Source organism: Mercenaria mercenaria, chromosome 5 (assembly GCF_021730395.1).
Source record: "Mercenaria mercenaria strain notata chromosome 5, MADL_Memer_1, whole genome shotgun sequence".
NCBI lineage: Eukaryota > Metazoa > Mollusca > Bivalvia > Venerida > Veneridae > Mercenaria > Mercenaria mercenaria.
Window position 1 is genome coordinate 94,409,772 of NC_069365.1, and position 26,365 is coordinate 94,436,136.

General features: G+C 33.2%; 1 protein-coding gene across 2 annotated transcripts in view; it reads left to right on the forward strand.

Moving 5' to 3' along the window:
* LOC123557985 (glycine receptor subunit alpha-2-like) overlaps positions 1–26,365 on the forward strand; it is an 87,306-nt gene that overhangs the window by 35,628 nt on the left and 25,313 nt on the right. The window contains exons 1-2 of one of the 2 annotated variants that reach the window (XM_045349832.2): positions 8,749–8,853; positions 21,656–21,720. In XM_045349832.2, the coding sequence (XP_045205767.2) occupies positions 8,780–8,853; positions 21,656–21,720 (139 nt within the window). In that variant the 5' untranslated portion in view covers positions 8,749–8,779. Of the gene's footprint in view, positions 1–8,748; positions 8,854–21,655; positions 21,721–26,365 lie in introns of those variants that run through there. The other variant, XM_045349831.2, reaches the window with a different exon arrangement.

The window sequence follows — 26,365 nt, forward strand, 5'->3', positions numbered from 1 at the left end:
ACCGAAAACGTTCAATTTTACTCGCCGTGCTCGTTATTTTTGTAAACATCCTGCGCAATGCCTGCGCCGTCGGAAGCCCGATGCCTTCATTTCAGTGCGGCACATTTTGTGCCGCAGGCAACGTTTCATACCCGTGTAGTCTCTGGTGTCACTTCCGATTCTGTATAAGGCGACATCATATGAGCGCTCGGGTTTTTCATAAAAAATTCAATTAATTTTCCGTGTACGATGATACTTTGCACATTGTTATTGCTCACCGAACCTATTGTTTGTATTCATTTACGAAAAGAAAAGGGAAATTAAAAAGAAACGTTGAGAGGGTCTCTCTAATTTGAAATTGAAATCATGTCAGTTAACGCTGTGTATAGAAATATGGGCACCATGTTAAGGCATATTAAAGAAAATGTATTTTTGCATCTCTCTGAAAAGTGTTTATTAGGTCTTAAACTTGCCAAGTACGAGAGATGAATATAAATAATGCAAATTTGTTTTATATTAGATCTACCTTAAATAGAAGAAATGTATTTCGATAAAAATGTGTTTCAAATAAACAACGTTTAACCAAACATTGCGTACAATTCTAAGTTTGTATGCCAAATATAAAAGATCTTCAAACAGATTAATGGTTTTAGACAATGTCATTGTATCGTTAAAAATCTTTCTTAGATAATAATGCTACTTTTATCTTAATATGTAGAATCAACACTAAATACCGATGATATTTTTTATTTCACGGAATATCACTTTGCTTAAAAAATGTAAAATAAATCTGTGAAACGATTCTTCAAAGCAGTTCATCAGAGCTAATGAAATGTACGCCTCCACCACCGGTTTAAGTGGTGTAAAAATTAATGGACACCATGATCCCAAAGGACCAGACAATATAACATCACTGACTCCAAGTACGGGGAGACGTTTTACAGTCGGCAACACGACACTTAAAGATATGCTGTTGTAATAGTTAATGAAAAGATCCTTTGGAAGCACAGAATGCAACCAAGCAACATAACAGCAGATTCGCTTTGAATGAGCCGGTTCATAAGAGGTATAATGTGCGCGCACGCAAAGCAGACTTTCGCCCTAAATGTTACACAAAATTTCTAGCCTTTTCCATGTTTTGTGTGTTTTATGCTCCGAGTCAGTTGAATTACATATATGTTGGTTAGCAGTCTACATTTATCTTATTTTATGTTGGCGTTTCGCGTCATTTGCTTCTTGACTTCGGTGAGTATATATGTTTTTGCATCTCGGATGGTGTATCTGTGATTCTGTTTGAAATTGATTTGTTGTAGAAGATTTATAAGAAGAAAAATAACCTTTATAGTACCCGTATATTGTAAATTCTGCTACAAAATCTGTTGATATTAATCATAACTTTCAAGACATCAAAGTTGACGTCTGTCCACGTCTTGATAATGCAATATTGAACATAATTCAATCGCACAAATTAAACGTTTCCCATACAGGCAATTTGAAGACCATTTGATATATATTTTTGCGTGACCTCACAATATGTTTTTCATATATTTGAAGATAACGAAAGAAGTATACATCTGGTTATTATTTCCATAACAACGAACGTAATAGGAGAAAGAATACGGATACATTGTCCATATCGTCTTTCACTTAGAGTTAGTGTTTAAATACCATGAAAGAAACTTATCTTTGATGTCAACAACGATGATATTTGTATGACTGTCATTTTACTCGAGTAATATTTCTTTACTTTATATTTTCACCAACATTACGTTACAGAAAAAAACTTGGATGAACTTTCCTAATGTTGTTACAATCTAGATAACAGAATTTTGCTGATTGACTGATACGGAAATGTACGTCAATCGTCGTTCACTAGTCTCAAATTCAAAATCATTTCTGAGATGAAAATCATTCACCATTTTGAGTTTATTTTAATAACTGTGAATATTTTGTTTTTCGTTTGTTTACATTTCACCTAACATATGCACATGGCCGTTTCGTCTAGACCCGAAGTTCATCGAAGTTTTATTCTGTCACGTTGACGAAAGCATAAAGTATGCGGGGTGTATCTGCGATATGAATTATTGAGACAATGTGACTGATACACAATGGACGATAAATTACCACTTGTTGTATGTGTATAGTACCCATTTATTGAACCGTGCTTTTCAGGTGTAAAATGCGCGATTGAAATGGGTTAGTACATTTTCCAGTTCAAGACCAGGGCTCTTACAGTATACCCGGAATAGGGTATAACATGTACGGTGGTATTTTCTTTCTGGTCTAGTAACAGTAAGAGAAACCTGTATTTAAGCAGTCCCTCAAAATATTCAGCCGTAACAGAAACAACATTTTCTATCCGGACTATCCATGACTTTGAAGCCGCAGAGTATTATGTCATTGGTATCCTGTTAAGACATTGATTAACTGCGCTACCTAAGGCGCTTCTGGAAATACAGCGACGCCCAACTAGCAAAGGAAAGAATACAAAATCACAGGGACTTGGGTGAGACGAATATGAAGGGTGCAAAAATTGCAGATGCATTGTCGTGAATACGGCAGGTGCCCAATAAACCGGTTTGTGGGCGACGTTTAACGTTACGTTTTCTAACTGATTTTAAGACCTTGTCCCTTCAACATGTTCAAGTATTAGATATGTCTGGTGCACTAGACATTTGCACATTACGATCTTTGGATGTGAAGAATATTGGGTAAAGAACCCGTTTATATTCTAGTTTCTTTTGGTCGTTCGTGCCCTTTCCAAAGCCACTGTTGTTGTTTATCCGCCTTTGAGGTTCCAAATAATATACCCATGTCTTGTCCCCTGTAAGAGTTTCATTGAACTTCCATTTAATTTCCTTTTTATAGATTTCTAGGCATTTTTTTGCGACATTGCAGCCTTTGGGCTTTTTGCCCTTTGGTCAAAAAATGGGGTACCCGACTGGCACACAACTTCGGTAATTTCAAGTGTTTAGTTCAAATGTATAAACACTTCCTGATGAAATCCCTACTGACTCACCTAGGGGAAAACTGTATATCTCGAGTCTTCTGGGATTGTTATTTATTTTACAGATATGTTAACGGAAAATGAAAATACAATTTAGATAGTTAGACATGTGAACAGCAGTTATGTTCTTTGTATCATTAAATTTTCAAACGTTTTGTTCAAATAAATACCTTTCGCAAGGTCTATAACATTGTTTGGAAACGTCTTAATTAATACTCAACGTAAACAATATCCACTTCAATAGTCATCCCACACTTCTTTGACTCATGGTTGTTGTAATCTACAGATTAAATAATGTACAACATCTCGTTTTAATCATGTTTTAATCATAGTGAGTTTCTTTTATAATGATATCCATTCGGCGTATTTCTTCTATACATTTCTTTTGATCTATACATCTGCGCAAAAGCACACATAACACTACCATTCCCAGGATTTCGATACATTATTTAAGAGTGAAAATATGGAGTTTTGTAAGGCCTTTGTGATGGAATCAGTGCCGTCTTTGTACAATAAACGCCAACAGAAAACACTCTCACTGGTTTATTAACAGTGCTGTATTCAATGACATAATTATGTTCCAGACTGAATATGGCTATCAATGATATATGTTGTCCAATATCAACTTACTTTTAATTACGTTAGTAGATATTGCAAAATAGATTTTCACACACATTTTGTCTGCTATTCTCATGTTAATGCAATGTTAAAAATAAAAACTCCTTTTAATGCATTAGAAATTGTAAACGAAGAGTTTAGAAGGTTATATGTCTGAACAATCTGAAATTATATCAATTTTGACAACTTTATATCTAAAAGACTTAATTAGGTGTATTATTCCATCAACCCAAACCAGGCTAATATTTCCATTATCTGTTTCAGTACGAGATAAGCAATTTATAACCTTCTTTTCAAAGTGTTTAACAATTGCATAACATAATAAGCCACTTTGACATAACCTCTTTTACCACGAAAGCTTACAATTAATTCCAAATCCAGATATGGGCACAGGAAATCGTAAACAAACTAAAGGAAAGAGTGGATTTCATGTCGTAATACTAAACTCAGCATCTTTTTATATCGACGATTACATTTACTTATTCCAGCCCCTCTCCACGGGTCGATATCACAACTAGATTTTTGTTAGACATCAACGGAAAAGACAAAAAACTTTCAAATCCCATGGAGGCATTTTTACCATGCTTTCTGTGCGAGCAATTACACATGTTTTGGCAAGCTGAGAACTAGCTACTGCAATATATAAACCTTAAAAGAATCTTTCTTAATGAAAGGTGTTAGCCGGTTAATGGTATACCAGTATGTGTACTTCACAAATCTTGTCTAAGTTATGTTGAACATTAGCATAATAGACGGGACGTAGACAACAAGCTAACCTTGTTTATTTGTAGCAGTAAAAATGAAATAGTTGACCACGTTACCAAATGATCACGCAATCGTCTAATTTCACCTTTGAAAGCTACATATTCTGAAGATAGATAATCTATACTCAAAGCGCGGCAAATATCTTAAGAGGAAAACGTTTCTTATGAATTTTATATCATAAAACTAAAATTGTAATAACGAGCAGATAAAAGGCATTTCTTCATATAATGTTATACATACTCTCCTTTCATGTCAATAGTTTATAATCTCATAAATATATAAATTCCTACGTTTAAGTATTCGCATATTGGAGACAAACAGGGTGTGCTATTATTTCGAAATATTACAGAGGTATAACAATAAATGTTTTATAAGATATACAAAATGTACTAAATTGATAACGTTAATTATGGCGGGGCTAGAGGGCGTGGACGGTAGCATGCATTTCCACTACCGTCCCTGAACAGGCTCATTCAAACCGAGCCTGCAACATTTTCGTTTTTGTTGTGTTGAGCGACCAGTGAAGTTTCCACTTTTCTCTATTTTTGACAGTACATACACGTAACGGTTTTTAAATATTTGCAATTTGAATGTTCATCGTTAATCACAAAGACCCTCTTCAGTGCTACACGCAAAGGTATGAATCTAGGCAAGCTAACAAAATAATTTGAAACGGAACGATTAGTTGATTATAAACTGATGTATTGCTGAATAATGATTTATGTATAACTTATATATCAACTCAACAGCTGTTACCTCTATTCAATACTATAATGACGTTGAATAAATTTTCCTGACACAATAGATTAAAAGGAGAACTAAGAGACTAACACTTCCTAATGGCAATCTTATACTGTCAAAAATGACATAAAAAGACCATATTAGTTTAGACGGATGCTTGTTGCTTTATGCATTAGTGTCAGTATGAATTTTGCACCAGTCGGCAAATCCATTTTAAGAGTCTTTTAACAGAATCTAGGAATTTTTAAAAAAAGTGTGCAATACAAGCTTTTTGTGTGGATGAAAACAGATTCACATAGGAAAAATGCACACAGATCACAGAAATCAGGCATAGGTAAAGCACAATCTTATAAACATACATAGTAAATATCGTAATTTGGTACTTGCAAACTGAGATTATATCATAAAACATCAAAATAATTTAAGCTTTCCTTGAGATATATAAAGGGTTTAGATTTCATACGTGTACGGGAATGCGCATGAATTTTGATATATATTCTTGTAAGTGTTATAATGTTAACATAGAGAACATACCAATTTAGTTGATGTAATATTTGTTTTCAGAGAAGCCTTTTAAAAAAGATTAACGAACGCCGGGCGGACGTGCGGAATTTGTGTTCTGATAAGCTGAAATGGAACTACATAACCATAGATGGTGTATTATAACAGATAACACCCGAGATATTCTGTACAGAAATAACATGTCTTCATCGCGAAAACCATCTGTTTAATCACCTCCACTTTGATTGCGTTTTGAACATGAAAAACAATCTGACATAATTTAGTCTGTCCGTAAGAGGTAAAAAAATCCTTTGGAGACATAAAATGTAACAAAATAAAAAAGTAACATACACGGTTTTGGTTGAATCTGTTCAAGAGATGCCCAACGTCTCTTACAATTCGTTAAAATGATGTAAAACAGAGCTTCAGGATTTTTTACTGCATGAATTGTGTACATAATACAGAGAACACATTAGTGGATTAATTACTTAGAGGCACTGACCTCGGGATTGTTCGACAACAAAACAAATTAAGGTGTCAAGAAATTAATGCTATATTTCTTAAAAAAGAATTTGAAACTTAATTACTTATTGACTATTTGTTACGGAAACACATGAAAATTAATTGTTTTTACTATTTTAACACTGAAAATCGAAAAGCGTTTGGAGGTGAACTGCCTTAATTAAAAATATCTATATAATTAAGGTGAAGAAGGTGTAATGAGTGGGATTTTCTTAAACAAATTATATCCTTGATAACATACGTAAATAACAGCAAAAGTTGATCTTCACCCGATGTACAATTATTGAAAAGGTCAAATGCACACTTTTTACGCAAATGACGCCGAAATTTCACGTTTTAGCCTAGCCGAAAATAGTTGTGACGTTGCCGTTTTCATGGCGATTAATTTAGTTTTTGGGCGTTCATTTTTATTCAAAAACGTTTTTTTCCCCCAAATTAATATAATATGCCAGTCGAAACTTATACGGTGATGTAATTTTCAAATATACACTACCACTATTCGCCGAAGGAATACCTACTTTATGCAAAAATCATTCCAAAGTCTTTCTATGAAATTATTGTTTTCGTGTGGAATGACTAAGAAGTGTGCAAAAACTGGTCCATAGATTTTTTTAATAACTAGTATTATCTTATAAATTTATTTTACTGTAAATTTCCAAAAGGAAGATCAAACATTTAATCTCAGTTGAGGTCCTAAAAGGACATATTTGTCTACGCACCCTAACCGTCTGATTAATTGCGTCCTTCGTGAATTTTAAATAGGCCAGTTACGAAGACACTGTTTGTTGTAATCAATGTATAAGACAAACTTTCGCCTCCTACAGTTGGTTAAAATAATCATTAGAAGATGAAATTTGTATGACTGTCCCCGGAGTTTCACACATCGTTTGTGGTAATATGAAGACCAATTTATAAGTGTCATTTATATGACAATATGACGGCTACAAGTCACACTAGTCTTGCTGCTTTTTTACAGAATGTCTATTGCAAAATATCGGTTATTATGTAAAATGATATACAACGTACTGGTCTGTTAAAATACTTTTCATCGTTGTTTTCAGCTATTCGAGTAGCGTTATATGATTTCTGTTTTGTACAGGCTATCGTGTGAGGCACATATATCTCATAGTCTTCAACTGATTCAGTTGAGCTTGATATTTATGGAAATTGCCCTGATTTAATCATATAAGCCTCATACAAAGTAAAAAAAAGCACTTTATTCTTTATCTTTACAATTGTTAATATGAAACTTCTTCCAACAAAGTTGTACATAGGACAATGCAATAATACATTGATTTCATCCTCATTAGTGGATTTACAATGAAACCAGGTTCGATCCTGACACGCCATTGTATCTCTTTAGTTCTATACCAGTCGGGGATGTGCCGCTTCTGCAAGAGCACCCAAAAAGGACCTACTTAAACGTGTTCTGTAAATTCTGTTCGGAGGTTTTGTATATTCTGAGCTTTTTCTCCCATTTCCCCTCTGTACATTCCCATGAATTACAGTTTGGCTTGTTTGGTAAAATAACATTTAAAACTTCGCCATTTTGTAAAATATTTAACATTACAAAATCTACCACAGTATAAACATGTGACCGTAAGTCCAGTTCTTACATACATAATTTGCGGCATTATTTGCCCAGTGCATATAATTATTCTTATTAAGTCTTTGATTATCCATATAACTAAGTCTATACCAGCAGTAAATGTCATAGGGTTTCATCCAATGTGACCACTTAGCAGCATTTGAGCATGCCTGCCAACATTGAGGAAATATCTTGCTGCCCTATTCCGCATGGCACTTATACAGACAAATGTTTCAGTACCCTAAACAGATGCTAAGTATGTAAGACAACAAATGTTGTCAAGTCCTTGTAAGGACGGACTATATGTTGTCAAGTCCGTGTAAAGACGGATTAGTAATTTAAAAGTAAAAACAAACATAAGATCAAACAAAAAGTAGCCTCGTCCCAAAAACACCTTGGGGTAGAGGTTGGTAGATATACACATAAAAGTGAAGGAAACGACAAAAAGAATAAAGAGGCAAAGAACAGAGTGGAACAATGATCTGTCACAGTCTGCACCAGCACCATATTATTGAGTTTGAATTATTAAAATGCATTCAAAGTATCATTCCGTATCCAAAACAAGTTCTAAATTATTATTAAAACATTTACATGTATACTGAATTTTGTGTCATTTTATGCGCACCATGAACTTACATTAAGCACCACAGTGGTGTTTTAGCAATGCCCTCCAGTAAATCCCCTCCCCATTCCCCTGTGTTCAATTACTTAATTCTATTTTCATCGTTATCTGTACGTTTTACTTTGACTGTGTGTCGCGGATGCGTATGTGCGTGCTTGTGTGTGTGTTTATCTCTGCTTTTTAATGCACTAAATTACGGATTGTTAATCTGCCATTCTAGAACCAGATTTTAAGTTAAGTATGCAGAGCACACAGCGGTACATTTTACGAAACAAATAAGATACTAATATTCCAATAAGAGAAATAAAAACGACGACTACTTCAAGCGAGATCTGTGGCGAATGCTATTGGATTAATTAGAAATGGAAGAGAAGTGGAACATATTTAAGGTTGAGTCAGATAACATTTTATTGGAAATCTTGTGAGCATTACAAACATGACAGTTTTGCAATACTCATTTCTCATAATAATTACGTTATGGAGTATTAAAGAGAACCTTGGACAGACAAGGTATTTTCTATAATAATTCAAAATATTAATCTGCATAAAATCTGAAAAGTATCTGATAAGTTAAAACACCTTCAACTTAGTATATATTTTTATATTTACATTCATTTATTTTATATACAATTGTATAGAACATTCAAATTCAACACACTTTAATACCTTTAATATTGACGCATTCTTACGAGATAGACTAGAATATTGCCAGTGCCGAAAAGCAATAGATTAATCTGTACATAGTAATTTTAAATAAATAAAGATTCCATTCTTTTCGGGACGTGTTGTATTTTATTGCATTATAAAACGGCATGATAAGATTTTGTCATTTTTATTCCGATAATGTAAGGGATCTGGAGGCATTTTCTTAAAAATGCCTTTCTATTAGAATAATATGCACTACGTTCTTTATCTTAATAAATGTGTGCTTACGTGGGTGAAAATAAGTATAAATAGTGGAGACAATAGTATCTTATTGCAGTGTATTATTTTTCTTTTTCGTAAGAACATTAACTGCATGCACTGATTATTGCTATGTTCTCTTCATTAACTTTTTTTCAGATACAATTTCTTGTTGTTTGGTTTTAATGTTTATGAGAAATGGATGTAATTGTCTTGTAATGGCACAAAAATAACATGGTGACGAAACGCTTTACATTTCTAATAAAAAATATTTGTACTATACATTTCTGTAATAAAAAAAAATTTTTTTTTTGTAGAAAAATGCAAGATTTTGACATTGGTTTATAAAACACAAATAAAACATATATCTCTATGACATTTTCCCAATTTCAAAGATGTTTCGCATTGTAACATCTGAAGCGTTCATGATTGATGGCTCTCTTGCGTCTGTTAAAACCATTAGAAAAAGCTAACGTTGTCAGTATAAGACACCAAGCAAGTTAAACGGAAACGTGCTCGAGTATACGAAATCCTTCAATTTTATAGTGGCTCAAATAAAACGGTTTAAAAGTTTATGTAAAAAGGGACATAATTTGTAAACTTAGAATACAGAGATAACCTGGCATAGAGTGGTTATTTCTAGATTCATCAGATTTATGAAGAGTTAAAATGCATTCAGTAAATTAGTTCCTGACAAACCTGTATTTTAATAAAATGTGAATTCGTCAGCCCGGCAATGACAAATATTAAGTAAATATTAAGTAATAACAAAAGTTATATAACAAGTATAATAATAACAAAAGTGTTTCCCAACGTCTCACTTTGTTTACTGACATGGGGGAAAATCTTTTCCCACATTTGCAATATAAAAGGTTCATTAGTCTAGTCAGGTTTTCATCTATTTATTGCTTTATGTCTGCATAAATGTCAAAATGTGTTAAACGTGAAATGATGCTGTTGAACAAGTACGTTGAATTTAATAAGACTAAAAGGATTACAAGATCAGTTGGAACAGACGGTTTTAGGTGATTGACTCTTATCTGATCAATCGTTAGGAGTAAATGTGTAGACAAAACCGCGTCTATATGCCTACAAACAATTTAACAGTCTTACATAGACGAACTGCTGTTAAAAATCTAGTTTACGCGATTGTAAGACTGTTAAGACGTGTGTATTACAAATAGTAATAACGTTTTGGTTTCTATCATTCAGACTTTTCGATGATGCAACATGCATACATGCATATATGCCGACATGCCTTCAAGTGAGTGAGAGAAGTTTAGTATAGTTCACAAACCTGCTGTTTTTGTTTGCCACTGAACGTTCCAAGGTTGCACGCAAATGAAATCCTCTGTTTGTTTATGACTTTGTTAACTAATTGTTTAACATGTCTATTTAGGTTTGTGTAAATGCCACATTCATATGCATAACTATATTGTTTAGTTTTAGAGAGACAACATTCTTGGAAAATGGCGATTATTTCTAATGGGTATTTTTAAAAATATTTCAGAGCATACTGATACTAGGCTCGATAATAACAAATACTTTGTGCTGGCTCTAACGAATGTTTCTTTAAAGACGCCTGAATATTGCCGTTATCTACATCATTGTGTTAAAAATCAATTTAAATGGCATTTTTTTTTCTAGTTGAACCAAGGTTTATGAAAGTATACCTGTGTAATCACATAAAATCGTTGAATACATTTTGTCTACCATACATTGCAAAAATAAATGTTAAAGACTTTGATTCATGTTGGCCGATTTCCCAGTAACTACATCCAGACAGAAATTGAGTAATCATCATGTTAATATGCATGTTTAGGGTTCTTTTAACATAATTTACAATAATATGAGACACCGTCTGTATTCTAAATACCTTCTAGTGTTGAGAGAGCAGACCTCGATATTTTTGTTAATTTGTTTTGAAATTTTGGAGGTATTTGAATTCTTAAATATAAGGCGTAAAAAAAAATTGTTTGTTTCCGGTATCCCAACCTACCCTAAAGTTTTGGCCCCACCCAAAATGTTTTTATGGCCTTTGAGATTTTTTTTCAACTTTTTAATAAAAAATTGCAAAACTTCACTTTTGTGCTTTAAACATGGTCAGTGATGTTAGAAATCAACTTACCGATGCTCTAAAGGCATAACACACTATTTGTATTCATTTTTGGACATAAAAAAAATTCTGAAAAGTCACACTTAATAAAAAAATGTCCAAAAAAAAAAATTTTTTCCGACCTATCTACCGTAATTTTTTGAGCATGTTACCGGAAACAAAGATTTTTTTAGGCCTTAAACAAAATGTGGCTACCAAAAATCAAACCATTCAAATGATTCGTTAAATGTTGATCAGTTTAGTTATAAAAGGCGTTAGACTAAGAACTCTTCATATCATATCATATTTTAAAACGTTATCTACTTAAGATAATAGAACTGTAATGGCATTTTGCATTATCTGAGCGATTCATTTCCGTGTTGGCAATTTCGGCATTCATCAGCCAGAAATGTAGTTCATACGAACAGTGGTTTCTGTAAAAACCGGATAATACTGATTTAAACAACGGATAAAACGTAATTGAGCGGACATTGTCTTTACATGTATCTTTCTTAGACCTGAGTCCTCTTATCATGTAAAAATTGTTTTTTTTTTATCATTAGAGAATTTCTCAAAGACAACAATTTGCAAGTATATGCAGATATAGACCATTTACTACCAAATTCGTTTATTAATGATTGTGAAACGGTATTGTTTAATGACAAGTGGTCAACTAGAATCAATGCTGTGGTAGGTAATTCTGGCAGAGGTTGTAATAAACTTCGGTTTTATAAATTGTTCAAACATAATTTTATTCCTGAGCAGTACTGCACTTTGATAATGCCTCCGAGACATCGTCAGCTTTTTTCGATGCGGTGTATGAAACCGGTCGTTATGAAGGCATTACACTTGAAAGAAGGACATGTCCTTTTTGCAGTGCCGTTGAGGATGAGATTCACGTGATGTTAAATTGTTCAGTATATAATGATATAAGGCAGTCGCTGTTTCAAAAGGCAATCACTTGTAGAAACAATTTTCATTCTATGTCTGAAAAGGATAAATGTATATTCTTGTTTTCTGACCCAAATATGATCAGGACTAGCGCCAAAACCTGCTTTTCAATTCTCAAAAGACGTCAGTTTTTTACATATAAGTAGTGATATTTATGCTGTAAATAAGGTAGCGTTTTGTGTTTGTTTTTTGTTGTTGTTTTTTTTTTATCTGTGTACAAATATTTTGTCCACTGAATTTTTTTTGCTAATCAATGAAAGGCTGATCTTATCGACAGGTTTCCTTTCACCTACAACCATTCTTTAATTATGTTTTAAAGTGTGTGAAATAGTTAAAAAATATTTTTAAATATTTTTATTGTGCTCTGTACTTTTTTATATCTAATTATTTTTAATAAGATACCTATGGATTAGCAAAACTAGTTCGATTATATATTCGATTGTTTTATAGTTTTTGTAAAACCATTGTTGTAGATATGACTGTGCAATAATCTCTTAAAGTTCCAACATGGAACCGTGTAGTACATATGAAATTGTAAATATATATAGCTGTTTATTTGTTGTATGTATTACGATGAGAATAAAGATTACTTCTATTTACTTAAATGGTATATTGGACAGTTACTGTATGAGCTGAATATGTAACCTTTTTCGTATTTAAATTTATAAGTGTATTTCTTTCTGTCTTTAACAATAGCCGTGATCGATAAAATTCTTCTTTGAACAAAATAGAATAAATCTCCAAAACGCTACAATATCCGCACTGTCAGATTAGAGTTCCAAATTAAATGTTCTTTGTTAGCTTTTATTTTAGTAAATATTTCTGCCATTCGTCTCTATCTAGATGTCAACCACAGCGATCGCTCGCCGGACACTGAAAAAAGTATGTTCTGTGATAACTCTTTAACAAATCAGGTGACTATTCACAGATCTCTCTATGCTGGAAACTTAAAGATTTCCTGACGTGTCCGTTTTGCTGGATATACCCTAAAATTCAGTAATGAAACAACAGGACAATTAACCTAGTTACAAAATGGCATATCATGGCCCTAAAGACATAGTTGTCACTTCAAGATAAATGGTTGAAGATTTTTGAACTGATAAATTACCCAAAGAGCCCTTAAGGTCCTAACATAACTACAGTAGGAATATAGTTAATGTTTTGTGAGTGGACAATTATGACCATTTGTCACGATTTATTTGAGGGTATTTCGCAGCTACTTCATAAAATATACACGCGTCACTAAAATGTGTTACAAATATCCCAGTTAAAGAACATGACTTTGGTGATCTTCATTGAGGTCAATAAATCAGGTCCATAGACTTGGACTCATTTCCAGATCCTTTGTGATCGTCGAGTCCATTCAATGTTTAAGGATAAAAGAGTTCTGCTTAAGCCGGTGCTAGAGGGGCTTGAAGAGTGTTGCACGTTTTATTTCCTCTCTTGAACAGACTAAAACAAACCGATTCTGCTTTAGTTTTTTTACTAGTTCAGTTTATTTTAGTTTCGTTGCGATCTATGCTCCCAACGGATCCACTTAAAGATTGTTCTAGAAATTAACAGATATTACGATGTAGAATGCACTGAAAAAAGAGCAGTATAGTATCTAATAGAAAATTTGAAGACAGATTTGACATAAGAAAATGTTAACATACAGTACAAATTGTTCTACTACAACGCCCATAATGAACTAGAAATGCAAACAATGTTGTCAAAAATACCACCCTGCTAATAGATCACTTTTATCTATAAACATGTTATGTGATTTCAAGCTGAAATAAATGGGTACGTTCATAGAAATATCATTTTCTCCGTGAATATCACTTTCCATGTGACCAGTTAAATCATCGTCAAATTAGTTATGCAGAATTAAGAAGTCATGTCTCAAATTTACTTGGTTGCATTACAACAAGGATATATCATGCATGCATGTATATGACAGTGTGAAATTCAATACACTGTAAACTCACGAAAAACTCCAAGTAAGAATTTTGTACTGTCAGTTTTTGTGATGAGGATATGGCATTTTTATCATTTTTATCAGACTTGCGTGCGTGTTTGTCAGTGGTAAAAGACAACTTGGTGATCTATGATAGTTTGGACGATTTTGTACCGTCTGTTTAACTGGCATTATCATAAATTTGTCTAGATCATGTTGAAGTGTAGTACATTCTGCCGATACAGAAATTTTAACTACATGTAGGTCAACTCCGCAGTTATGTTCAAAGATACATTTCGCCTATATGCTTTCAAAAGTTTCCTTTTCATTTGGATAATGGCAAGGTTTGGACAATAAATGTATAAAATCATAAAACAGATCTCGGAGATAAAATATCTTTATTTTCCATCACTATACATTTTCATTGTGTAATATAATGTGTGTGGTAAGCGTAGCATGGAACAGAAATATGATATACTTCGTAAACTTGTTCGTTTACACCAGAAGCAAACACCTTGCGTATATTACTGCAACAGTATATTTTTTGTAATAATAGAAAAACGTACAATTACTCAACTATTTTCGCATTTTTACATTACTTTCAAAATCTGTTCCTATATAGTCCAAACTTTTGCACTGCTGTGAAATGTCATTTTCAACATTATTAAAATAGCCTAGTTATTTTACCAACGTGACAGTAGAAGAATTAGGCTTCATTCATGTCCAATATATGTTTTATTTAAATACTGTCCTAACGGTCTTCAAGGGTTTCAAATGTCAAAAACATTGCACTTAATAGCCAACGGAAATAATACACATTATCAAGCTAAAAGCTTAATTCGTTTTAAGTTTCCACTTTTCTCTATTTTAATGTATCTTGTTCCATTTTCTCATTGATTTTTATGATTCCCTGGCCAGAATGTATTTAAATTCCTATCAAATTCGTTGGTGAACTTGCACTTCCCTCAACAGTAGCATGATGAATATTTTCAAGTAAAACTGAAGTACTGATACATCCCTATTGGATATTCTTCCTTGTTTTGATATACGACATATAGAAAGGAGGGTTTTCCCAGTAATAATATACGAAAGAAGGATGACCTTGTGTTCCTAAGTTGAGAATCAAATATTTAGTATTGTAATAACGTTGAGACTAAATTATACGGTTTAAATAAAGTGTATATGATTTGCGAAGAGTTACGTTATAATTCAGTTTATATTTGTTATGCTCCGTATTCTGATACTAAAGGCGTTCATAAAAATCTACAAGTCAGTATTCCTGATCATGTATGGAAGCAGAAAGAAAATCTTATATATTATTATATATGCTCAATATGCTTGTTATGGTCCATTATAAATAAATTTGTTAGGACTATTTGTCCTGTACTTTTATTCAGTTTGACTAAAACAGAAGAAATTTTAGTAATGCACATATGATGGCTTTTACAGTCGAATGATAAAGCCTTTTAATTTTATTTGTAAAGTCTACATTGCACCATTCATAATTTTCTGTATGTTTATCTTTTTTAAGTTTTTATGTGCTCGTCCTCTTTCCTAGTGTGTTAAATCACCTATCGAATATTGTATGATGGGATGTAATAGACAGAACTAGGTTGGTTGTCTGATCCAGACATATTTTTTATTAAGAACGGATGCTTCTTGTCAATCCTATTCGCCTTCTATTTATTTTGTGTCAAGGAAATTTGTTTACTATCAGTTTTGTATATTTAGAACATTTGTATGTCACCATTTGCTGTGTGTAATTAGGTCGATAATAATCAACCTCATCATTGTAACGTGTATTATTATACTAAATTTACATAGCACCATTTTCATGATAGAACTTTTGAAGATGCTTCTACATACAAAGGCAGCATGCAATCACTCACTTCATTCTCAAAATTGTACCAATATAAATAAAAGGGGACCAGGGCAAAAGGGCAGATCTAGAGAAAGCCCACAGAACCCAAACAGAAGGTTCACTGTTGCCCTAAAATGGCATAAAAACTAAGAGCCTCTGACGGAGTTAATTCCAAGATAGATAAAGATGATCCGGCGGATAATATAGGCTTGCATTTTCAGGGTGTTTTTTACACTTCGTGCAAGGAAGCACATATATATGATTTCTTGGCCCCTATGTGTTAAAATGTGCAAGTTGGAAATAGTATGAACACAATATTTTTGACTTCACATGTGTTTACCACTGGTCTCTTGCCCACTTACAATCCTATATTTGCAACTGAATACTGAAAATCACGTTAACAGCTATAACCTTAAGCACGTGCATTACATATGTATAACAAATGAATATTAATATATATTACTCGTAATAATGTAATGCAATACACTTAAGCAATTCAAAATGATTGTCTAGCAAGGTTCACGTTTTATATTTAGTTAAAAGAAATCTATATCTTATGCTATATGTTACTTCGGACAGAAACACTTTAGATATATATATGATTATTGAAGTAGATTTTTTTCTGCCTTTTCCTTATATTTCTTTATAAATGAGACAGTAACATTCCTGTTATACATCTGTTTAAATACATCTTATATGAAAGCTTTTTGGAATATTCAAACTATTTTTATACTACTTAATTACTGTATTTGTTTTGATTTTATTGTCAGAAATGAGTCATTACATTTCTTTCATTCGTACGAACAAGACATTTTGGACACAAAACTATTTACAACTTCTGAGCTTTATTTGTTTCTATATATATTCAGAATATCTTAGACAGCATAAATGGAACATTTCGCTGTAAAATAAATGTTGAAACGCCTTCGAAATTTGTCAAAGGCCAGAGTTTTACACAGTGTATAATATAGTTTTTGTACAAAGTTGATAGCATTCAAGATACCCTTACTTCCACCCAATGAGACCTTGAGACTGATGTTTGATTAATATCTTGACCTTGCAAAATGAAAAAAAGCAAGCATAATTAGTGAGTAGATAAAGCATTGTTTCGAAGTGCAGCCTCCTTCAAACATCTTTTAATTACACATAGACCCTGTTATGGATGTGGTGGATCAAATAATGGATGTAAAATCCTTACAGTGTTTTAAGGATAAATAAAACTGTAACTCTACAATAATACGTATTGATAAACTTTTTACTGTTCCCCTTCATCTGCCAATATATGGTTATATTTAGGTTATGCAAAGATAAGTGCATTTTAGCGGCAAATGACTTTATGATACACCATGCTATCTATTAACAGTAGGTAGAGCGTCGGTCTACGGATCGTGGGGTCGTGAGTTCGTTCCTCGGGCGGGGCGTATGTTCTCCGTGACTATTTGATAAACGACATTGTGTCTGAAATCCTTAGTCCTCCACCTCTGATTCATGAGGGGAAGTTGGCAGTTACTTGCGGAGAACAGGTATGTACTGGTACAGAATCCAGGAACACTGGTTAGGTTAACTGAACGTCGTTACATGACTGAAATACTGTTGAAAAACGGCGTTAAACCCAAAACAAACAAACAAACCAACTATTAACATGTAGGTTTTCGAGAGGGAGTGGCAGTTGCAATCTGTGTCAAAATAATCTAGTTATTCTAATATTAAAATTTTGCTCGAATATTTGTAGGGCTTTATATCTTTGAATTTGAATTTTGTTTGTCCTGTACATGTTATTAAATATAAAAACTATTATTATTTATAAACACCTCAGGAAAAAATTCATCGTCGGTGAGCAAAATTACATACTGTAATGTAATACTTTTGTCTGCAGTAATTAAATTTCCTATTGGTTGAAGTATTCGTTTTTAAAAACGCTTTTGCTGTAATGATTCCCCAACAATAACTGTTTCACCTATGATGCCAAACTCTATAAACAACATCACTATAGACCTACTGATGTCATCATGTCAGTAACAATTTATATGCTAATAGTGTTTTGCGCGGCTATTCATTTACGCTATAATAGAGAACTGTAACTAACGGCACTGCATTCTGTTCAGAGGAAGCGACAATAGGAAACGATAATTGACACTGTCATAATCAATTATATCAGCTATATTATATTAGAAGTCAAATCATCATATCTTTGAAATGAATTCAACGTGACGTAATGCACGAAGTTCCAATAATGTCAGATAATGTTAAGTTATTACACAATTTTCTGAAAAGTGATTGGAACATGATAAATGTATTGTCCGATTTGTTCATTAAAACCGGAAATATAAGGCGTATCATAAAAATAGAGAGTTAGTTAAACTGTGCTCATTCTGGCGTAATAAACAATATCAATACTTTCTCGTTAACAGACAGAATTCAGCCCATCTGTGAAAAACAATGGCGTTTAAGTCTAGTTTATCTGCATAGTGTATTTTCATTTTTCAATAGATTTTAAACGATAATAGAAAGTATTTTTCTAAGTATGAAAACAAAACATTTTTTAGAATATAAACGTGTTTAGAACATAACAAAATGCCTAAATAATAAATTGCCCGTATACATGTATAAGAATATTTGGACTAAATTCTAAAGTCATGGTTTCATTTGGCAGGAAAGAAAATGATTTTGGATACGATTCTGTTTCTGACGGAATGTTAGACAAAGGTGTTACTTCCTCTGTTAAAGGTGATAAGCTTATGATAATTGCCCGTTCACCGCAGCCGGAATCGGAGCTCGTTGACCAATTCCCCATTAAATGATGAAAACGCAATCCAGCCCAACAGTTTTATTTTCTTTCTTTTTTTAAATATATATTGTTAATCCATTGTTGATTTATGTTTTAAACTGAAAAAAGGCCTAATTTGTTTTGAACAACTAGGCACATTTGAAAGACCAAACGGCTGTGATTTCTACAACAAGATACAACTTAATGAATGCATGGAATGGAACTTTGCAAATGCGTGGCTCTGAAGTTGTGTTTAAGTGCTCTGCGCTTCCGAGAAATCTACCCTTACCTATTATCTCTTGAGGTCTCATTATTGTAATCAATTTGCTTTAAAAAGATAAGAGGCTGATTTTAATACGGTTTGCCTCGTATATGTGTGACATGGTCAAATCGGTCATATCCTACATATGAATAGAAGTCACGACATGTTATATTTTGTACAGTACTTGGTTATCAAAAGGGCTCCAAAACGAAAACAGGATAAACTAATATACAGCACTCCGCACTGAACATTTTACTCAATGACATGTACACAAATTGAGTACTCGTAAACAAAATGATGAATGAAATAATAAAAAAACACAGATAATAATGAATGGTCAAAATACACATGAAGAATGTATACAGTGAACAGACAGTAGCAAAACCACCACTGGACAGTTTAAATAGGTTACTGGCACAAAAGCTCACCGTGTTCCAAGTTCCTTCCATAAAAAACCTTTCCTAGTCTGGCTAATCAATTAACGACAGAACAACAATGTACAACAGAAATATGATCCTGTAATTTAAAAGTGATTTGTTAGTGTTTCGTCAAATTACATGAAACCAAAACAGATGCCCTTTTATAAACTAATGTGAAATACACAAGACGTTCCGTAATACATTTCAAGTCCATGTTTACCTAATCACAAGATTAAATTATTTGGTGTAAAACGTCAAAAACATTTATGCGTAAGAGGAAGTGTATTTTCTAAATTTTTTCCGTTTTGTATACAGAATCGATTTAATGGGCAAAAAATGTCGTAGTTTAGACAAAAACGGATATATCATAGTGATACAAATTCGTACATCTTGACCTTTGCAAATAAAATAAAAGGGAATTTTACTGCTTTGATGGGATTTTCATTTCGCGGGTTGACTCAGCCACGAAACGCACACAATTTAGTTCCCCACGGACCCTACTGATCTGTGACAAAGAATCAAATTACATATGGGCCGTTCCATTACAAAACCTGTTTTATTGAAAACATCAAAAGTGAAATAACTGAATATTCATGAAGAACATTCTTGTACCTGTGAAATCTGTCAATTTAAAGAAATCGCATTCGGTAAGTCTCTGAAAGCATTGTAAAAAGTAGTACGGCGTCGTCGGTTAGGGCGTGTTCATATATGCGACCCCTTAATTAGCATCATAGATTGAATATATAGATACATTTTGAAATGATTTAACTAAAAAATAACTTACAAATATCTCTTTTTCCTAACGCCACTGTTCAATATAAAAATTGTCATGCAAACCTGATTAATATCTAATTTATCCGTGTTTCCTTGTGTGTAATTTGAACGGATTATATGAGAAATGCAAATATATATTACAATACTTATTATTTAACAAAATAAAAATAAAGGTTAGTGTAGATTACCTGGAAGCAGAGACAAACAATGACTTATTACTGAGCATTGCTAGATTGAATATAGTATTACCCGATCTAGGGATGATTTGCTTTATATGTATGTCGATTAATGGGATACTGAAGCTGATACAAAGAGGTCAGAAAAATAACGTTGAGTCGGGTTTAGTAGATGGTTTTCATCCAAAAATATAATGTCGTAAATAGTAACTTAAATGTATACGTGTTAGTTTGCATAGACAATTCACGCTACAGAATCATATAATACAAGGATACATTTTCTTTTGAAAAGCAATTTTACAAATATTGCACCCTACCTCAAATAGTAACCCAAAGCTATCGCCTGAATAAGAAATTCTCGTGGTCGGCATTTTAACCGAAAATAAATGAAAACAGTTGCATGCTATGAAAGATATATAATACTTTTTTTCTGATTGATAATGCTAAATACCAACCTCTCTGTTAGGCTGTAAGGTCTAGTGTACATCAGTTAAAATGCAAGGAGTTGAATAAGGACAAAATGTACAATAAAAGACTGAACATACTTTGTGATCTAGTGCATTGAGATAAATTTTGCGTTAGAGGTAAGCATGTCGCAAAGACATAAAAAGAAAAAAAAATTAATAATGCACAAAATTGCCGGTTTAAATACAGTTGTTTTCATGCGCACTGGAAATATTTATGAGATTTAAAAAGTTTTAAACAGAAGTATCTGCTCTCTGTTGTTCAGTGTTCTAACGTTGATCAATGTTTTGACAAAATAACCCAGGAAGACGATTGAGCTGCCTGTTTTATTGAGTTTTGTCAGAAACGCATTTATTGAAAAAGAATCGTTTTTGTAATACCCAATAAACAACTGCAGTGTCTAGTGAAACAATAACATTTGTTAATTGAACATGTAGTTCTGGCAGTATCATGTTATATTTCCTGATACGTTATCCTCATTTTCGAGACGACAAACATGTTTGTTTCATGTTAAACATTCATAGAATCCCAAGTAATCGGTTAAGTGACGTATTTGCTTTAATACAAAGAGCAATAGACCCATGTAGAAAAAAAGTGTTTCTTCAATACATGTATTGTCGCAAACACACTCACTTAATTCATTGTAATTGATAAAATCTTAAGCATTTTTCTATTTACTCTATTTTCATGTCTTTTTCAGGCAAGACTTTATTCAAGCCCTTCTTAAGGACTATGACAGCAGGATCCCACCAAACTTTGAAAAGGGTAAGATTTTTTCTTGAACTATGTACTTTCATCTACTGTCAGTTCGATCCCCGGGCTGGGCGTATGTTCTCCGTGACGATTTGATAAAAGACATTGTATTATAAATCATTTGTCCTTCAACTCTGATTCATGTGGAGAAGTTGGCAGTTACCTGCGAAGAACAGATTAATACTGGTATAGAATCCAGGAACACTGGATAGGTGAACTGCCGGCCGTTACATAACTGAAATACTGAAAAACGGCGTTAAACTCACAACAAACAAACAAATTGTTAACTTTGATGTGCCTTTCTTAAGTACGATTGTTACATGTACTTATATATTACACATGTATTTTGTTAAACTGTTTCTACACGTGTTAGATGTTATGTTTTTGTATCTTCGTTTTCAAAATGATATAATTATCCTAAACCGTGATTTTGTCGAATAAATTCAGAAGCGAAGTAATTATGTACAATGATGCGCATTTAACGACGATAAATGTTTCAAGACAAAATGTATTACAATTTCAGTTATGGCCTTCAATTATACCTATTCCAATCCGACACAAAATCAATGTCCTTCCCGACATCTACCAGATATTTTCCTGTATTGTAGAGTTTGTTTCCATCGTAACGCTACACGAATTTTGAAATCATGACGTAATAATTGTGAAGTACAAACATTGATTTCGTTGCACAGTTATATCATTATATCAGTCTTCTTTGTTTTAATAGGAAAACAAATTAGGTCCTGTTAGAACTGTAAATATTAAACAATATACTTTTTCAGGATTTCAATTTCTTTTGAATTGTTCTTGAAGTAAGGGTGAACAATTGAAAACGAACCGAGATTTCTCTGCTTTTTTATATATACAAAAAGGCGATTTTTATATGAACATAGTTTCCATTCTAAAGGTATATATCCTGCTTTTAAGCAATTAAGTACGTAGATCGGTTCATTATCTAAATGGTACTTGGTAGTAAAATATTTCTCTTTAATGAGGCAAGATAGATTTTTATGGTTTCGTGTAAAAAGTATTAAGCCATAACATGCTTCAGTTGAGTAGAAATATCTTTAAGGAGGAAAGTTACAATCTTTTAAAGGCTATATATAACATGAACTAAAAAATTAGAAATTGCACATTCCTTTGTTTTAGCAAATGTGTCATAGTTAGAAATAAGCCTTATTGCATAAACTAGAATCCTTATTGTTTTTCATGTCCATAAGTATTGATATGTTCCCAAAAGCGACACTTTTAAACCTATGCTTATTGCAGATAACTAAATACGCTACTACACCTCTCAGCGAATCAGCAGACAATTGACAGATTAAATCCTGTTAACTCTACAGATTACAATCTGCTTAATTACCTGTCTTCTTTCCTTCAACTTAAAACGTCCTTCAATAATTGAATTATTTCTACTATTTCTATTGTAGAACACGTGTACCTTTTTCTACAGTTTCGTACCTCGAAGTATGTCGGAGTATGATATAACATTTGCTAGATATGCATAATTTAAATTTAACTACTGTTAACATTTTTAATCCCGATTCGCCTGATGAGGAATTCGCACAGATCAATAGGAAGAGTGTAGATCAACAGATCGCGGAGCTGTGAGTTTGATATCCGTTTGAAGCTTATATTCTCCGTTTCGATTTGAAAAAAAAAAGATAAAGATATTATGTCTTAAATCATTCGTCCTACACCTTTGATTCTTGTGAAGAAGTTGGCATTAACCTGCAGAAAATAAGCTAATACTTGTACAGAATCCAGTCACTCTGGTTAGGTAGGCTGCCCATCGTTGCATATCTGAAATATTGACGAAACACCGGCGCTAAACCTAAAACAATTATACAATTCCCTTGATGACATTGTTTTTATAATGGAAATATAAAAAGGTATGTAGCTCTGTTTTTTCCTTCTAATCACTGTCGTTATGGAATCTCTGTATTCCTTAGTAAAACGAAATTCATGTCTAGTAGCGGTATGTCATATGATTTATAGTTATTGTCAATGAAACAAACGGCGCAATTAACACTAAGATATAAAGTGGACTATGTGGAATACACGATTATTTTGACATTATTACCCCAGATTACTATTGACTGTACAGTCAAACGTATACCAAGTTTTTGGTGTTTGTAGAATATTGACATCGTATTGGTTGCTAACTAAAATTCACGTTCAATTTACCGCTTATTTACATTATAACAATAATCTGGATTAGGTATGGTATGCTCGTAAAATGTTTCATAATATATTTTGCATTGGCCTTTAAAAATGTATTACCTTCCTTGACTGTCTAATTGTGTGCAGACACTTTCGTGCGCGTCAACCAACAAAGAAGTCAAAGGCATTCGAGCCAAATAAAAAAGGAAAAGAAAATGTTAAAGAGTAAAAACAGAGATGAAAAGCCATGTTTTGTAAATCATGTTCAGGAAGATAGAACAGCTTAATAGTTGGAAGGAAGGGACTGTCAGGTGCTGACTACTCAATAAGACACTAGGCCTAGGCGGGACGCACTCGCAGTATTAAGTTGTGGGAAAAAATAACCAACCTGTAGGACAGTGAACGATATAGGAATAGTATACAGGCAGAAAATTGAAAATATCACAAATAAGAGAGTCAAGAGCCTATACGTCAGAGATGTACCCTGTACCATTTTAGACAATATTGCAAAGTGCGGCCAAAGTCGGTGCGCTGTCCATCTTTTAACTACTTCTATTAGGCTGGTATTTATGGAACTATTGTTTTTAGTTGTCCTCTTTATGAGAGATAGTTTGAAATATCAATGACAAGCTAGTTTGCTGAGGAAACAAGTTCTAGAATTGTATTATGTATTAAGTAGTTTTATAAAGGAATAGGATGTTTCCTTCTTGTGGCGTGGATTATTTTGCACCTGAAGGGATTGAATTCAGTATCTACGACCAACTTTCACATTTTAATGGTTTAATGTCACCATTAAGGTCTTTGATTTCGACGGACGAAAGTGACATGTTTATTTCAGGGTGATTGCCAATAGGCGAATCTTAAACTGGATCTTTTGATGGAGGTCATTCATTATGCAGGGAAGAGCAGGTACCAACGGACAAACCCCACTGGAAATCCAGAGAAGACAGGTTTTTGCCCTAGGCATATATCCTTTAGGAGTACGGACTGAAACTGGGTTTTAACCTTTGCACGGCTTTTGCACGTATACCGTACTTGTGCTTTATAAACACGTCTTTCTTATGGTGTAATTATCCAATGCTTTGCTACATTGAGTTAGGATCAGATTTATCTGTCTGTTGCTGGTTGAGTCACACGTGATCCTTTCTCTTTCACCATGTCGGAGATCTTACAAAATGCCAAGGTTTGTATTTTAGTGTTTTATTTTCGATAAGAACATTATATGTTCCATGGTTTTGCAAAGTACACATGTTAGAAATATGAGCCTGGCTAGGTCTGACCTGTGACCATTTTTGTAGATTACGGTTACATTTGGATGTTTCCTCTCATCAATGGAGTTTTGGAATATAGTTTCAAAAATTAGTGACAGTTCCTTTGAAAGTGATTGAAGTACGACAGGCTTGATCTTGTCTGACCCGCATGCCTTTAAGACAGTTTTGGCAAACTGATTGTGCTGACTGCAGTTAAACGAACATTAGATATAAATTGAGAGTTTTCTAAAAATACCAATTAGTTGTCTGCATTTTCATCTGCATTAATGGGAAATCAGTGTGTTTGATATTGGACCTGACATATACTATATTTTACCAAATAAGGCGCCGTTTGTATTCACTTTACCTCCAGTGGCTACGACTAAAAGGGGTGTCTTTGTGAATTTAAAACCCGAGTTAATAGTGTAAATATTCCAAGATGTGCTTATCTTATTAACAGAATGTAATTTTAAAATTGAAACACGCCAACTGAGGCAATTAATCATTTTGAAACAAATTATTCATGTCTCATTTCACACTGATCCTAGTTAATCCTGAAGTTTAATTTCTGTTCGCCTTTTGATTTTAAAAATGAGGTCTTAACTATTAAACAATATAAATTAATTTCTGACAAATTACCACAAGCTGATTTGTTCGAAGGTCAAAGGGACATAGTTTTCAGGAAGACAACCGCAAATATCATTATAAGCTTTTTAACTATTTATATCGGTTTAAACTAGTCTTGTATCATATGTATGTTGAGTACTACTCAGCCTGGGGCCAGTGGACGTGGATGGAAGCTTGCATTTGAACAGGCTCAATTAAACCAGACCTAAAACGTTTTTAATTGTGTCGTGTTGGGCAATCTATAGTTTCCCACTTGTTTCTACTTTATTATTACAGCAATGTTTTTTTTGTGTTGTGTGGCGGCCCTAAAAATGTCTCCATGTACTTTCAGTCAGCGCTGTTATATTTCAGTCTTTTTAGGTCGTTCAGTACTACATTTTTGTTATATTAATGTTCTGTGTAATTTTTCAGTTTGCCAATTTTGGCTTTAATGGTTCCAATACTCTCGCTTTAATAGTTTTTTGTGTTGTTTAGACATCCCTATGATTTTTAATTTGTCGTTTCTGCTGTTTCTGTGATTGGCAGGCTACATGTCAAATGAATGTTTTGATTTGTTTAAAAGTGGACATTTCGGTTCTTTTTTTTTCTGAACATTGTCCATGCATGTGTAAGTCCTT